The sequence below is a fragment of the Paramormyrops kingsleyae genome, chromosome 14 (genome assembly GCF_048594095.1).
Source record: "Paramormyrops kingsleyae isolate MSU_618 chromosome 14, PKINGS_0.4, whole genome shotgun sequence".
Lineage (NCBI taxonomy): Eukaryota > Metazoa > Chordata > Actinopteri > Osteoglossiformes > Mormyridae > Paramormyrops > Paramormyrops kingsleyae.
Window position 1 is genome coordinate 18,524,933 of NC_132810.1, and position 14,624 is coordinate 18,539,556.

Sequence of the window (14,624 nt, forward strand, 5' to 3'; positions counted from 1 at the left end):
TGTATTCAAAATAATGCTACTAATGTAATTCTTCCATCCGAGATAATGTCATAATACTGATTAATTATAATCGATGTTTACATTGCAGTTGAAATATGTTGTGTGGAGTTTGCATGTTCTCCCCGTGTCGTCATGGGGTTTCCTCTGGGTACTCTGGTTTCCCCCCACAGTCCAAAAACATGCCATGGTTATTTGGAGTTGCTAAATTGCCCGTAGGTGTGCATGTGTGAATGAATGGTGTGTGAGTGTGCCCTGCGATGGGTTGGCACCCCATCCTGGGTTGTTCCCTGCCTTGTGCCCGTAGCTTCCACGACAGGCTCCGGACCCCCCGCAACCCTGAATAGGACAAGCAGTTTCAGAAGATGGATGGATGGTGAAATATTTGGGGAAAAAAAATTGTGGAAACCCAACTCCACATTTACAATGAGTGCTGTGCACTTCCAAGAAAACTGTTAAGCACCAATTAAACGGTAATCGATGCAACATGCAAAAGCGGAGCCAAATTGCTCTCATGCGCAGCTCTTTACTGTCACGGCTGAGTAAATATTTTCTGTTTGCTTTCTTTTATTCTTCCTTTTTCCAGGCACCGATGGAATGAATGGTAAGCGTGTGCCCATTTAGGCATTTCTGCACTCCAGCTAATCATTAGTCTAACATATTTTCCAATTTCCATTACAATTTCTGCAAAAACAAACATGCTGTTGCGCACTCTTCTCGTAGCAGACGCTGAAAAGAAAAAGAGTACATTTTCTTTCTCCCAGCCTTCGCCCTACCTTCCATTGCCAACCTTTTTTCATTATGTCCAAGAACTGTACAATTTGTAAATGACAGTTCCACAAAACAAGGGGTTGCCACTTGTGAGAAACACCAAAACAATTTAGAATGTCGTGACGGAAAGTTCTGGGCAAATGAAGCCACAGATGAGCTTAGCTGGTCATTTTACACCGGCCAAATTCCTTACACCTTCTCCCAGTCTCCACAACATAATCCCTATAACCGTTTCCATTCCTCCTAAAACACAGAGTGCTTGCTGCATGAACACAAACACAGGCGAGCGTCACAGAACACGGTAACCCATTTCTCCCACTAACCGTTGCAATGGTTAAAACTTAATATCCTGTCAGAAAAGCAAACAAGGCACACAGAGACACCTGGTTCGCCAACAGGGAGACCCGACACGGCTCGACGACAACCTGCTGCCATATAAGCACATGGCCCCTCAATGCTACTGTGCAGGATTTATGGTGCAAGACACAGGTGTCACTACAATGATAAGAAGCAGCAGAGCGTATAGGATGTAGTAATAAAACCAAAAGAACTGCAATCTAAGGGTAACTTTCAACACCTGCTTCATAGGTTTGAATATGAGCCAGACGTTCTCATAGGTTAACGCCGCTTTCCGGTGTCTTCTCTATATAGCAGCGGGGAGGTAAACTGGGCCAAGCAAAGGCGACATTCAGCATCACCCCCAGCCCTGCCATATTCCTGAACTGTTGCTTACTAGAAGAAATATCTTGTCACATCCTGCTAAAGAAACCTCGCCATGTTGCAACGTTTAAAGTGCAGGGCTTAACTGAGAAAGCAACACGACGGTATCTGAAAATTAAGCAAGCAGATTTCAAGACGATAAGGGGGCACTGTAATCGATGCCAACACCCTACAGCATGTAATTTTGCACTCTCTGAACGCTGAGTCAACCCCCCCCCCCCATCACCCTCTAATTGCACATCTGTGCTTAAAATACATTATATATTTATTTCAATAATGCCACTGAAACTCCAGTCTTTAATTGGAGGTGGTCTCGGTGACTACTCTTACCTTTACATAGACCTACAAGAGCATTTATTCCAGCTGAATTTAAGAGTGGAAAACTGTTTCTTTTTTTACGTTAGAAAACAGAAAGATACTGCATGTACTTTTCCAGTCATTATTAAGCTATTTTCACTCCAGATGGAACTGCAAATTGAGGTAATTTAGTACTGAAAGGTGACAACGTGGAATTTAAAGCTGTACACTGCATATTAGCATTTTAACAACCATGTTAGTGTATCTCAGTAGTATAGTACAGTATGGCATAGTGAGCCTATAGTAAAGTTCACATGAACGGAGTTTAATCGGCGCCACGTGTTGGAATGTGACCCTCATCGAAGGCCGCATTAAGTATTCAGGTTACATAAATAACTAATTATTTTATGCAAAACAAAAATGACCTAAATACCTAAACGGTTGTGTTTAATCCCGGTGAATAATCTGTGTAATCCCCTACAATACATCGGCACCATATAATTTTATATAAATGTTAAATATAACTACAAAACTAAACGTTTTAGGTATTGGGAGTCCAGAAAAAATGGTTATGAGAGACATTAATTACCTTCTGGTCCACTATCGAACAGACAAGATCTTTGACGGCAGACAGCGATAGATCATGCGCTTCCAGGTTAACCGTCTCCCGGGTGAGTCCGATCTGGAGGAGGAAGGAGACGCCGTGAAAGGAGCCTCGGGAGTTGGTGGGACTCGGGGCACTCAGGCTTCCGTTAGAGAGCCTGCAGAAGGGCGCTGGGGGGCTGGGGGACGGCGACGGGGTCGGCGGTGCAGCGGGATGCTGAGGATGAGGGTACGCTTTAGGCAAGGGCGAAGGAGACGAGCTGCTGCAGGTAGACATTGGGGTGTCCTCCGATTACCGAGATGCTCACTGTGCAAAATATATATATATGTATATATCAACCGTCCAGCGTCCCGAAAAGGTGACCAAAGTATTACCAACAAATATTACGCCGCTGTATCGTTTTCTCCATCTCGCAGCCTGGAGTGACCGAATACAGCACCTCCCAGATAAATGATCATCAACCCCGATTTCTCGGGTAGGGGGACATTTCGGAAAAGATATGCGGTATCCTAAAATGGGGCGCCTGAAGTTATACAGAAACGTGGCTTTCGAGTCAGCGGGAAACGCCTGTTGATTCCGACTTCATCCTCGGATTGAGCTCGCAAAGCGCTTAAAGCCAATAAATAAAAATGATCCCTAATAAAAGAAATTGAATGCTGTTTCGTCTCTTCCACGTCCTCTGCTGAAGGCGGCTGTATTGCTCCCAAAGCTCGATTAGATTAAGGCCATTCTTTGGAAATGTTTCTTGCTGTATGTAGTCCACTTTTTGCCAGTTGTAGTCCACTGTCAGTCGACGTTCTTCTTCAATCGCCGGAAATCTAGCAACAAACATGAAAAACGGGGAAAACTGAGCGGACACTGGCTTTAATGGATAACTTCACAAACGCACGTTTCTGCGAAATACAGCAAGGAATAAGGCACAGAGCGATTTATGTACGCCTGGTCGACGTAGACACCTTTGAAAATTAAAAAGGTGCTATTAGAGTAACCCATAGACAAATATTGAATTCACAGCGCATATTATAACGACAATACGATTTTAAACATAAATGAACAGCGAAAATGTGTGACATAATTTTTTTTAGTCGCCTCACATTTCGATGACAATCTACTGCTTGCCAGCAACACTTAAAATACAAATATACTTCATTAGGAAACCACCGTTTTCATTTTCGTTTCGGCCTTTAAAGATTAGTAAAAAAAATGTATTTTTATTAATAAGTAATGCTTTGACAATAGCATTGCACATATACATCAGTACCTGCAGTTTCACATACCATGCATGTGTATTTAGTTGCAGGACTTAGCAGATTATGCTTCCTTTTCTAATTTCTAGTTTCATTATACGTCTCACATCTGGAAACAGAACTATTCAACATCTGGGACCCTCCCACTTTCAACAGAAAAGCAGACAGAATAACCACCAAGTCTGTACATGTCAACAAATGAAGTTACACTAAATATATATTGGATATTCTAAATGTGACATAGTATTTCTCACCAACAAAATCTAGTCAATTTCATATTTTCCTCATAAAAAAATACGTTACCTCCGCTTTTTCAAGAAGGCGGTTTTTACAACCCTGGCAAAAGTACTGCAAAAACTTCTAAATTCAAGCAACACCAGAAAACGAGAAATGAAGAGTTAATTCACAGTGCAGTTAGCAAGAAAAAAAAACTTCTGCCGGAACTTTAAAACTGAAAATATGTATAAAAATCAATATATAAGCGGATACCCAGTCAAATATCCCAAAGTTCTCCCCCCCTTCAAAAAAACTTTCTCTTCTATCCACAGCCAGTTAGCTAGCTCATGCGCATCTTATTATCCCTCCAGCTGTGACTGCACCCCCTTCTTCCAGTTAGAATGGAGAAGAAGAAAGGCATTATGGACCCTGGAGTTCATGTGGCCTTCTCCGCAATTTTTTTTACCAGTTGTAACGGCGATGCAAAACTACATATCCCATTTTCAATAGAAAATGCTTTTGGCGTCTAGCTGTAAAACACGCATGCGCGTTTATTAGCACGGTTTCCCGTTATACGGAGCCTGTATTGTAGTGGTCTCTGTAGTATTAACGACCTCTAACGGTGAAGTGAAACGCACGAAAGATATAGTGATGTATAAAAGCAGGTTCATGGACACGTATGAGTTTTATTTACTTCCTGTGCCTTACGTGCTAAAATAAAATAAAATCTTGTATGGAGATATGACTTAGGAACAACTATTTAGCGTTTCAGTGGATTAAAAGCTTAAGAAACTACCCGCATAGTTGCATGTTTGACGGTTTTTATGAGCACCATAACAAAATACAGAATTAAAACTGTTAAAAACAACTCTCCAGTTCAGTGAGATCAAACTTTCGTTACACAATTACTTGGGTGTATTCCTTATACCGTTGCCATGTTGCTATAGCACCCTGAAACATAATACTGCATCATGAAGTGCAAGAAGGAAATGTAACATTTCGTAAATATTTGAGCTAGATAATAAGCAATTAATTATGTTAAAGATACATAAATATATATCCAACACAACAAGAAAAATGTCCTAAAAAAGAAAACACGGAGGGGTTTACTTCGAAATTTTAGGAAAATCTAATCGCTATAATTAATTGTGGTATATTGAAGTAAAACACCATAAATAAGATGGACAGAAAAAGGTATCGGATAGGAGGGCGGTTATGAGAGCTATGTTTAAAAAGGGTAAATAATGCGTATTGTTCGACTAAACAAACAAATGTCATTGAAATCAAAACTAGTCATTTCAATTGTTTCTCGAAGGAAGCTGCAGAAAGACGAAAAATAGCACAATAAAGGCAGAAGCCCTCAAAACGCCATCTCAGAGGACACCAGACTTGTATAAAAACAGATGCAACCATGGTAGACAAGAAAATCCCCTAAAGTTCTGAATAAAGCACATACGCTTGCACAATAACAACCAATATTTTAAACTGAATTAATGCTCCATTATAAATGGGTTGTCCCCACCCTACATTGGTGGAGTCCCTGGTGTACCCTACAATACGTATCCAACATGAACAGGAAGATCTGTGTAGGTCAGAAACAATGTTAATTTCCTGTTATAAAATGTCTCCAGTTAACCAATCGAACTGTCCATATCGGTGCATCATGACACAATTTTTGTTGAGGGGGTGATTGTTGACAGCAACAATGTGCTCAATCAGACAGTCACATCATAAATCTGCAGAAAACTCGGGCGGGGAGTCACTGTGGGATGACACATCCAGGTTCATGAAGCACTTTGGAGACTCAGCTTTGCAGGAACCCGGCTCCGCTTTACCTTAACAACATCCCACTAGTCCGGAGTGTTGTGACTGCCTGGATTCGAAATGTTAAATGGTACCGTACAATAATTTGATTGTTCCAGAGATTTCAACACAGATGGTTTAGGTTCCTGTATATTTTTAATATATGACTGATAAACAATGGAGAAACTTAACAGCAGAGAAGACGAGAAAGTTGCAAACACAATATAAAAACTCTTAAGTAGCAGTTATTCTTGCATTCATGATGCTCTTTAAAACTTCCCACCCTCACAAAATTCCTATTACCCCCCTCCCCCAATGAATTAACAACTGCTACATCAAAAGATCATTGGACATGCAAAATTTGTAAATATTGACAGTTCCACTGTGTTGCGGGTGCTAAGATGGCAGCCTGATTGACTGTTCCTGAGTGTTACCTTTCCACTGACAGGCATTAACACATCTGCACTGGAAACCTGCAGCTAAATGGAGTTAAAGATTAATAGACTGCAGTTAGTATATGGGAGTCACTGTTAGCGTAAATTTAACCACATTTCCCGGCCTTTCTGCACAGGTTGCCCGGAGTCAGTATTGCGGGAAACTCGGGTCGATCTTCTGAGCCCATGCCATCAAGCCTCCGCAGATGTCCTTCACCGTCACATTCTCAGTGTCCACGCCGGACATTTGCTCCAGGACCTGGACCGCCTTCTGAGAGTCGTTGCCCAACTTGCAGATGATGTACACTGTAACAGGCAAACGCTTATGAAAAACAGTAAAACTCTGTTGCATAACACCAAACCTTCCACCAAATACGTCTGATCTTCCCAGTTCCCCTAAAACAGCACCAGCTCAAAAGCACCGTGAAGTTTGCGAGAAATAGGTGTGAGTTGATTTCACAATAGAACACCCATCTATCCATCTTTTTTTTAGGGGGGGGGGCAGAGCTGTCCTGCATCCCAGGCAGCACAGGCCACAAGGCAGGGAGGTGCTCCCTGGATGGGATGCCAGTCCATCACAGGGCACACACACCCCCACACACATTCAATGGGCAATTTATAGATGCCAATCAATCAACCTGACTGCATGCTCAGGCCTTGTAGGTGAGAGGCAGTTGCGCCCCCTACTGAGCCACCATGCCATCCTCATAACAAAACAAGCTGTGGAAAATCATTCTCCTCCCATGAGCGCCACATAAAACTTAACATAACTCTTCAGCAGTAAATTCTCTCTGTGGACAATAATTCACCTGAGCTGCAGTGCATGGCTCAGGAGCTGCCAAACTGGGCCTCATGATCGTAAAACGCTGGTGAACAGGAAGGCCAGTGATGATTTAAAAAAATTACAAGGGAGCTCTACTCAAGCGTTTGGGGGGGATCTATTGACTTATTTTCATGCATATCGAATCTGCTTAGCAAGGGGGCTGTGACATAACACAGTTCACATTTTTTTTTTTAATTTATGGGCTTTATTTATGAACACCCTTGAACCATTATGATGTGCATGCTAGCTCCATTTTTTCTCTTCTATTCTTGGGTGCATTTTGCTGTGCTTGTGCCAGTTTACTAATTTATTACACTCTGTAGTGTAAATTCTTAATTGCGTGTATAATTCTATGCAAAAAAAAAAAAGGATTGTAACAAAACAGTCATCAGCCTGACCATGTGACCTTGATTTGACAGCACGCTTACCAAAATAGTAAATTAAAATTACTCAACATTAATAAAACATACAGCATCACAGGCTGCACCTATAGTCTGTGGAAATTAAACCTTGATCATTCAAGAAGCGGACAGCTGCTTGCGCAGAATCCAATATTTCTGTATTGGGAAAGAATCTCTTAGCAACAGCAACGTCAACACGGTCAATGGATGCCAAATAAACCTGGTCTTCAGCGGGACCAGCAGCCACAAAGGCTTAATTAGGCAAGAGGAGACTCGGATCACTTATCTTTTTTGTTGCCAAAATGTTGCACTGTCTATCCCACTACTGTGTAACGAGGGGCAGTGCAAAACAAGAGCACCCATGCAAGCAGTCTCATGCAACCTCATCTGCACACGTGCGGCAAAGGCAGCAACAGTCTGCAGGCTTCCTCCAAAAGCCCCGCCCCTCGTTACCACACGCTCAACATGTACACGTCCAGGGGCTGTTTGGTCTTACCCATGCAATAATTTGGAGGTAAATTTACATTGAGCTTCATAGAACACCTTGCCACAAAACATTCTACAAGAATCATCAGTACCCCCCCCCCTCCCTCATTATGACCTGTACACTTTTATGTGACTGATTTCATTGTGATTTTGATACTTTAATACTGGTTAATGTCACACAAGATGTTTCCTTTTTTTCCCTTTCAATATAACCCCATTTGAATGGCGAAGCCGACCAGGAATGCTCATCTCTGTCTGCTGTTTGGAGTCTGATATCTTCTCTTTAAGCTTCTGCATATCTTCTGCTTTCCTGTCCTCTAAGCTTGCAAGTGGAATATCTGTCAGATTCATGGGAAAAATAAGTCTGGTGGCATTTCAGTACCAAACAGAATGTGAATAAGAACACAAATGCGTCTGGTAAATGGTATCGAAGCAGGCGTGCGGCTTCCACCAGACTGTAGGACAGCTTCATAACACAAGCCATCAGAATTCTTAAGTCACGTTCATATTAAAATCTCTGCCGAGCCAAACGCCATTCTAGTACTCGACCTCACTGTACGGTTCACAATAATTCTATTAAAATCTCTATGGTATTTGCACTTTGCCTATAACACTCAACAGAAGCTGCTAAGGTTTCCTTTTGTGCAATAATTGATGTCCATCATGCTGTTCATTATGCTGGTTATATTTAAAACATGTATAGAGAAAGCCCTGTATCGAATATTGTCGCACTGTTCAGTGTTGTTTTTGTCCTTGTGCACATTGTATTGTATCTGTTATATGTTGATGTATGTTGCATCGTGGGCCACAGAGCAACATTCTCTCATTTCACGATGATGACAATAAAGTACCTTGAAGCTTGAAATCAATGATTGTATCAGAGTGGCGATTCTGGTGCCACAGTGATGCTGAAGCAAAGGATACTGAGAGAAAAGGGCAGGTGGCAAATGTTCACTTCCACTAGGGGGCGAACGTCCAGCAAGAGGTGGGGTCTCCCACTATCCACAATCTCCTTATATTCCTGCAAATTCCCAGCGTACAGGACAGTTACGGTTTACACCAGCGATTCTCAACCCAAGGGTTGTGGCAAGTACCGAAAGGGTCGCGAGGCAAAGTTGCAAATGTAAGCGTTTCAAAACCAGCAAGCTCCTGTGCTGATCCACGATCAGATTTCCCAGCTCCAATCCTAGAATTAACCCTTATAAATGGGTCTTGGGTCTGCAAATGCTTGGAGCAAAACTAGCGAACACTCGAACAATCCAAGAAGCCAATCCTCAGATGCTTAATTTAAAATTCACTGGCACATCCAAACAGATTTGTGCGATAGGCGTTGATTGCACTGTGTGCTTCATAATAGCATTAATTTAAACCTATACTTGACATAGGGCCACTGAGCCAGCAATGGTAAAAACTGGGTCGCAGTGGAAAAAAAGGTTGAGAACCACTGGTTTACAAAGACAGATTGTGGTTTCTTGCCAATAAAACTGATGGGATCATTTTACTTTATTTTAAGACAAAAACAATATATAAACACAACCTTGCTTCTGCATAGCTGCCCACTGCGACAGAGGCGACTTTTTAGGTTGCATTTCTGCGGCCGCAGGGATTATTAAAAATGGCATTTTTAAGTGCACTGCGATTTGAAGGCCCGGTCTCACCAATAACTCCCCAACCTAATGCATTTATTCACCAGAAAGCAAACAAACGTGAGCTTATGTAAAAGCTTCACACCCCCCTCACCATTTCAAATTAGTGGGTGGGTCGTCCTTAAGGTCTTCTGTGCTGCTCAGAGCTTGTGCTATTTGCTAAGGTCCATCTGGGTAATTGCCCGAAATTGACAGGGCAATCATATAATTATATAACCGTAATCGTGCTAATCTAAAACCGACGGCCTTAAAAAACATTGAGGGCCCTTCTGTGTGCAGTACCTGGACAGATATCCTCTGTTCACTGGAAAGCAGGGTGAGTCTGCGACACTTCAGGATGCCGTAGCATTAGCGAGTTCCGGAACAGGGAGACACAAAAATACCACGCATCATTAGAATCCAGTTTTATCATCAAAACACAAACATATACTACAAATAACCAGTTTCATCGGTGATTAAAAAGAAAAAGCGATTATTATGCATGATTCGGGGCTATTTTAGCGCCCTTTAATGAACAAAGAGAGGCTGTGTTATGGGGTCAGGCAGGACGTGTGCTTCTTACAAAACTGCACACTGTCTTGGACAAAGTGAGGTCTGGGCACGATCTAGCCCCCAGGGGCTAAATCACTGGCTGAACACTCAGCAGCGCAAGACCCCCCCCCCCCCCCCCACTGCCCCCACAGAGGTTACCGCCCTAATGGCTCAGGATCGCAGCCCAGCACACAGACCGTACACTTGTCTGGATTACGCAAGAAGCCGCACAGATCACCATATACCTGCCTCCATACCTTGCCAATTATCACCAGAACAAAAAAATATACACAATTATTGTGATAACAAAAAATGAGCACATTTATGAACATAGATTTCTAATCCCTGGTAATTCAAAACTGAAGATGTATCCATTCTTATATTAACATTATAGTAAGCGCAGGCTTTAAGATGATGCTTATTATTTTATGATATTGTTAACGCTAGCTTATAAACTCTAGCTAGTTATTTATTGTTTCTGTAACTGTTCTTTGATATATATTTTTGCCGTTGTTTACTGATGTAGCCCTTAGGAATGATCCAAATCATTTTTAATTGTAGGTATAATTGTGCAATGAGAATGAAGAACACTGAGCCTCCATCCCCCCCGTCCCCCCCGTCTCACTTTGTCCGTAGCAGCAGATCCGCAGAACTCCTCGTAGTTCTGCAGCTCAGTGACGGTTGGTCTATCCCCACACACCACGCACTCCGTCTGCCGGGAACGGAGTCGGATTGAGCGGAGACGGGACGTCTGGGCCTCGAACATCAGCAGCTGCTGCCCGAGGGACGCTGGTACAACTTTGTCAAGGGAGACCAACTGCAGCACGCACAAAACACCAGGGGGCGCCACTCGCAAGGCGGCCCCCACAGCCCCTACTGCCGTCCGTGCCCTGGCGAACTGAGACTACAGCAGACACAAAATCATATTAAATATATAAACCTGCTGCGCTCCAGAAAACCACAAAAACACAATTTTACCATCAATACTAAAACCATTTTTAAAATTTCCATCTGTTTTCTATAAACATTTATCAACTGCAGACGTATAACAAGCTTGGAACATGTCTGTGGAAGCAGAGGAACAATAGACAGAACAACCAGGACAACCAGTCCATCACTGAACACAGACACACACACAAACACACAGGATGCTTCAGGAACATCAACCTGCGTGTCTTTGAACTGTGGAAAAAAAAACTGTATAAGGGTCATAATAAAGGCTTTAAGAAACCTTGTGGGCCTTCAGAGACCAAACCTTGTTTCGTAACGTTTTATCTGACGGACTGAAGAGGAAGAAAAAAATAAAATAAATATTGGCCGCTTCCTTGCAGGCGCGATGCCACAAAAGCCCATTGAAAGTGTGATTCATTCAAAGGCCGACTCATCGCCCTGCAGCCAGATCTTGTTTACAGAGGCAGCGCCGCCACCACGGCCATGAGACAAAGCGCAGAAATAAACGCAAAACGGCCGTCATTGTCCACGGAGGATACATCCCTGGCCAGAGGCGATCTTCAGAACCTCCAGGGCTTGGAAGCAGCCCATAATCCCTGGCACTGCGGAGTTTGAAAGAGAAACGCTGTATCAGAGAAGACACTGCAAGGCCATGAACGCCATAATTTTCGAATTATTATTATATATATATATATATATATATATATATATATATATATATATGATTGGTATAGTTATATATATAGTTTTAATGTAATTTCAAAATCTAAAAAATGAAAAATTGTTTCATGGTTGTTTTGGAGGACAGTGGAAGTGGGAAAGCTGAAAACAAAGTGTCACACCTGCCATTTAAAAATAAAGGTCATCAATAACTGGGAAGATTCGGCCAAGACTCACCGACGCCCAAGACCCCTCCATCGGAGCAATTGGTTACCGTCTCCAGGGGCGGGGGCACAGGGTACAAGCACCTGTAGCAAGGCCCTCCACGGTAGTTATATACTGTCAGCTACAAGATGCAAGAGGCGGAAGAAAGAGGCAGGGGTCTTTAAAGGGAGAAGTAGCAGTGCCAGTGAGCAGACTTTGCCATTGGTCAGCCAATATGCCAATCACCCAATCCCGCGTGCTCATTGGATGACAAGACGGCAAGCGGCCGAGGCCTTACCTGTCCCTCCATCCGCAGGGCGCTGGCGGACACCAGAGGCTTCCCGCTCAGAACGCAAGCATCGTTCACCAGGTAACGCGTGGGCACATTGTCCGAGCAGTCAGCCACAATGTCGTACATGGGGGAAACGTTCAAGGAAGCATACCGTTGCTGAGCAACATACTTTAGTTAGTGTAATTTGACAAATGGCACAGTCTCACACACACCCATACATAATCTACAGGATGAACATGGAGTAGGTCATGTATTTTACACATAATAAAGAACATCAGTGTCGGCTCAGGGCGTTACTGCTGTGACTGATCAGGTAGCCAGTTCGAGCCTCGGTAGAACAGTCACATTTCTGTTTGGCCAGTAACGCCGCCCCCCCCCCCAGCCCCCAAGTGCCGAATAAGTGGTCTGACCCTGTATTCCTACCTCAAGCTCTCCTCTCAGCTGTACACGTGTGTCAGAATGCACCCCTCAAAAGAGAGCAAGACGCAGTTTGCAAACAGAAGCATTCCAATACAGATTATTCCATTTTAGGCAAGCGTGTTTTTTTTTCCCCAAAGCAACCTTTTTAACGGGCTGCTTCTGCACAGTCCAGGCCTCTGGTTTTGCCCGGGAAGGATACTGCTGAATGAGCCGCAGCGCGTTGTCGGGAGAGAGCTGCAGGTGGTACGGCACGCAATGCACCGCGGAGTTCAGCCTGGGAAAGCCGGCGACAGGAAACAGGAATTACAGCTATCAGACGAGGCGTCAAATTCACCGTTACGCTCTGAGCACCTGCAAATGCTTTCATTTAAAAAAACGTCAAAGGCGTCTCATTTGTACAACTAATCATTGTCTTTATAGTTTTATTATACATTATACATCCATCCATCCATCCATCTCCCAACCTCTTATCCTAAATAGGGTTATTTTCATTGAGTCCTGTTCTGTTCCTTGAGACTAAAGACTGGAACACTACAGACAGCACTGGGACTTAATATGGTTATAACTCACCTTTGTAAATGTCTATATGTTCTGCAAGCCCAGAGTATCAACATGAACAAAACCGGCCTTGCAAAGAAGACTCTTATTTTCTCAGTTTAGTGTTTGACAGTGTGACAATGTGCATGAGCGCCCTGCGAAAGACTAGTGCCCAGTCCGGAGCGCCACCACATCACTGACGGCAATTTAATATGCGGTTACTGAAAATGGATGGACCGTTTGTGAGGAACTCAGCTGCAGTTTAGGTCAACAGTGCCACCCAGTGGCGAAAGTGGGACGTTCCGCGCAGCCCACCTTCCGACGGCCTGCGCGGCTGACAGGGATTTGGGTTTCCCTTGCGTGTCTTCTCCGTGAAGCACCTGTCTGTGCAGGTTACTCAGCTCCACCTCGTCGTAGTCCAGAAGACCCAGACGCCCTGTAGCGGCGTAAAGATTAATATGGGATCTGGCGGCAACGGTGTCATAGATCATTAAACTGTAGTCACTTTTGTAAAGAGGTCTGGACAATAATACTGATTTACGAATACGGTAAAATCACGTTGGTGATAACACAAATGCTTATAATATTATTGAAAACTGAATTACACAGCTTCACAAGACGATTGTCTGCCTACATCGTTACATACCGATGCCAGCCGCAGCCAGGTACTGCGCCAGGGGGCAACCCAGTCCGCCACATCCGACCACCAGCACCGACGTGCGAGACAGGAGTAGCTGTCCTGTAAAACGGCGAGCTGGGGTCAGGCACACAAGTTGTTCTTTACTCTCGTTACCCGTAAATGTGTAGATGGTGTTGCACTTATTAAGGTGTTTAGTTGCACGTGTACACTCGTATGTCGCCGATTCCGAGTGTTTTGGGAGTTACTTTAAAAAATACCTTGCACACCAAGCTCTGGAAGGAGGAGCTGTCTGCTGTACCGCATTATTTCTTCGTTTGACAGAGTCGCTTTCGCTTTCAGGGGTGGCAGCGGACTGACATTTTCTTGCATGTCGATAGAATTTACCTGAGAAAAAGAATGTTTCGTAGAAAATTAAGGGAAAGAAAACACGTTTTACCCAATTAATTAAATTACAGTTATTTATTTAATGCATATAAATTTTATTTGTATTCTGCAACTGGCGACATGGGGAAATATTAATACATTGATCAAAACAAACTTTAACCGGAACTTTGCTGTCCCCAGAATGCAGCGCAGAGCTAGCGACAGGCAAAACAGAAAAAGTTAATTATCTGAAACGTCTCTGTGATTTTATACATCACTTTCCAATTTAATGATTCGTATATCAGACATCTACCTTCTGTAATCGTGCTAGTTTATCCTTTAGAACAGCTATCTCCTTATCTTTCTCCAAAAGCTGCTCCTTTAAGCTATAAAACTCTTGCTCCATTTTATTTTCTGGAAATGGATTCTCCTTATGTTTAGCGAACTATAATCAAGACAGTGAATAAACGGGATAACGAAGACATCCCATAAACTCCCGGTTTTAGCTTTGCTCTGCACCCACTTCCGGGACTACAACGGGGACACACGTGGCTTGTGACCACGTGGAGGGCGGTGTGGCG

At 43.3% G+C, this 14,624-nt stretch overlaps 2 protein-coding genes across 5 annotated transcripts in view; both read right to left on the bottom strand.

The window, feature by feature from the left end:
• The window catches only part of prkd3 (protein kinase D3), a 45,555-nt gene extending 41,314 nt beyond the window's left edge, over nt 1-4,241 (bottom strand). For 2 of the 3 annotated variants that reach the window (XM_023808058.2, XM_023808036.2), the window contains exons 1-2: nt 3,940-4,241; nt 2,375-3,207 (exon numbers count right to left, since the gene is read on the bottom strand). In XM_023808058.2, the coding sequence (XP_023663826.1) occupies nt 2,375-2,665 (291 nt within the window). In that variant the 5' untranslated portion in view covers nt 2,666-3,207; nt 3,940-4,241. The remainder of the gene's footprint in view (nt 1-2,374; nt 3,208-3,939) is intronic. The other variant, XM_023808045.2, reaches the window with a different exon arrangement.
• A 1,551-nt stretch (nt 4,242-5,792) lies between these two features.
• On the bottom strand, nt 5,793-14,597 carry mocs3 (molybdenum cofactor synthesis 3). 2 transcript variants are annotated; one of them, XM_072698752.1, is made up of 13 exons: nt 14,357-14,597; nt 13,938-14,064; nt 13,687-13,779; nt 13,356-13,476; nt 12,700-12,777; nt 12,090-12,204; nt 11,825-11,933; nt 11,467-11,529; nt 10,602-10,765; nt 9,728-9,775; nt 8,724-8,820; nt 8,036-8,137; nt 5,793-6,395 (listed from the first exon to the last, which is right to left on the bottom strand). In XM_072698752.1, the coding sequence occupies exons 1-13, from the start codon at nt 14,447-14,449 to the stop codon at nt 6,238-6,240; spliced, it is 1,368 nt and encodes a 455-aa protein (XP_072554853.1). In that variant the 5' UTR covers nt 14,450-14,597; the 3' UTR covers nt 5,793-6,237. The 2 variants fall into 2 exon arrangements, with proteins under 2 accessions (XP_072554853.1, XP_072554854.1); XM_072698753.1 differs by lacking the exons at nt 8,036-8,137; nt 8,724-8,820.
• Between the last annotated feature and the right edge of the window lie 27 nt (nt 14,598-14,624).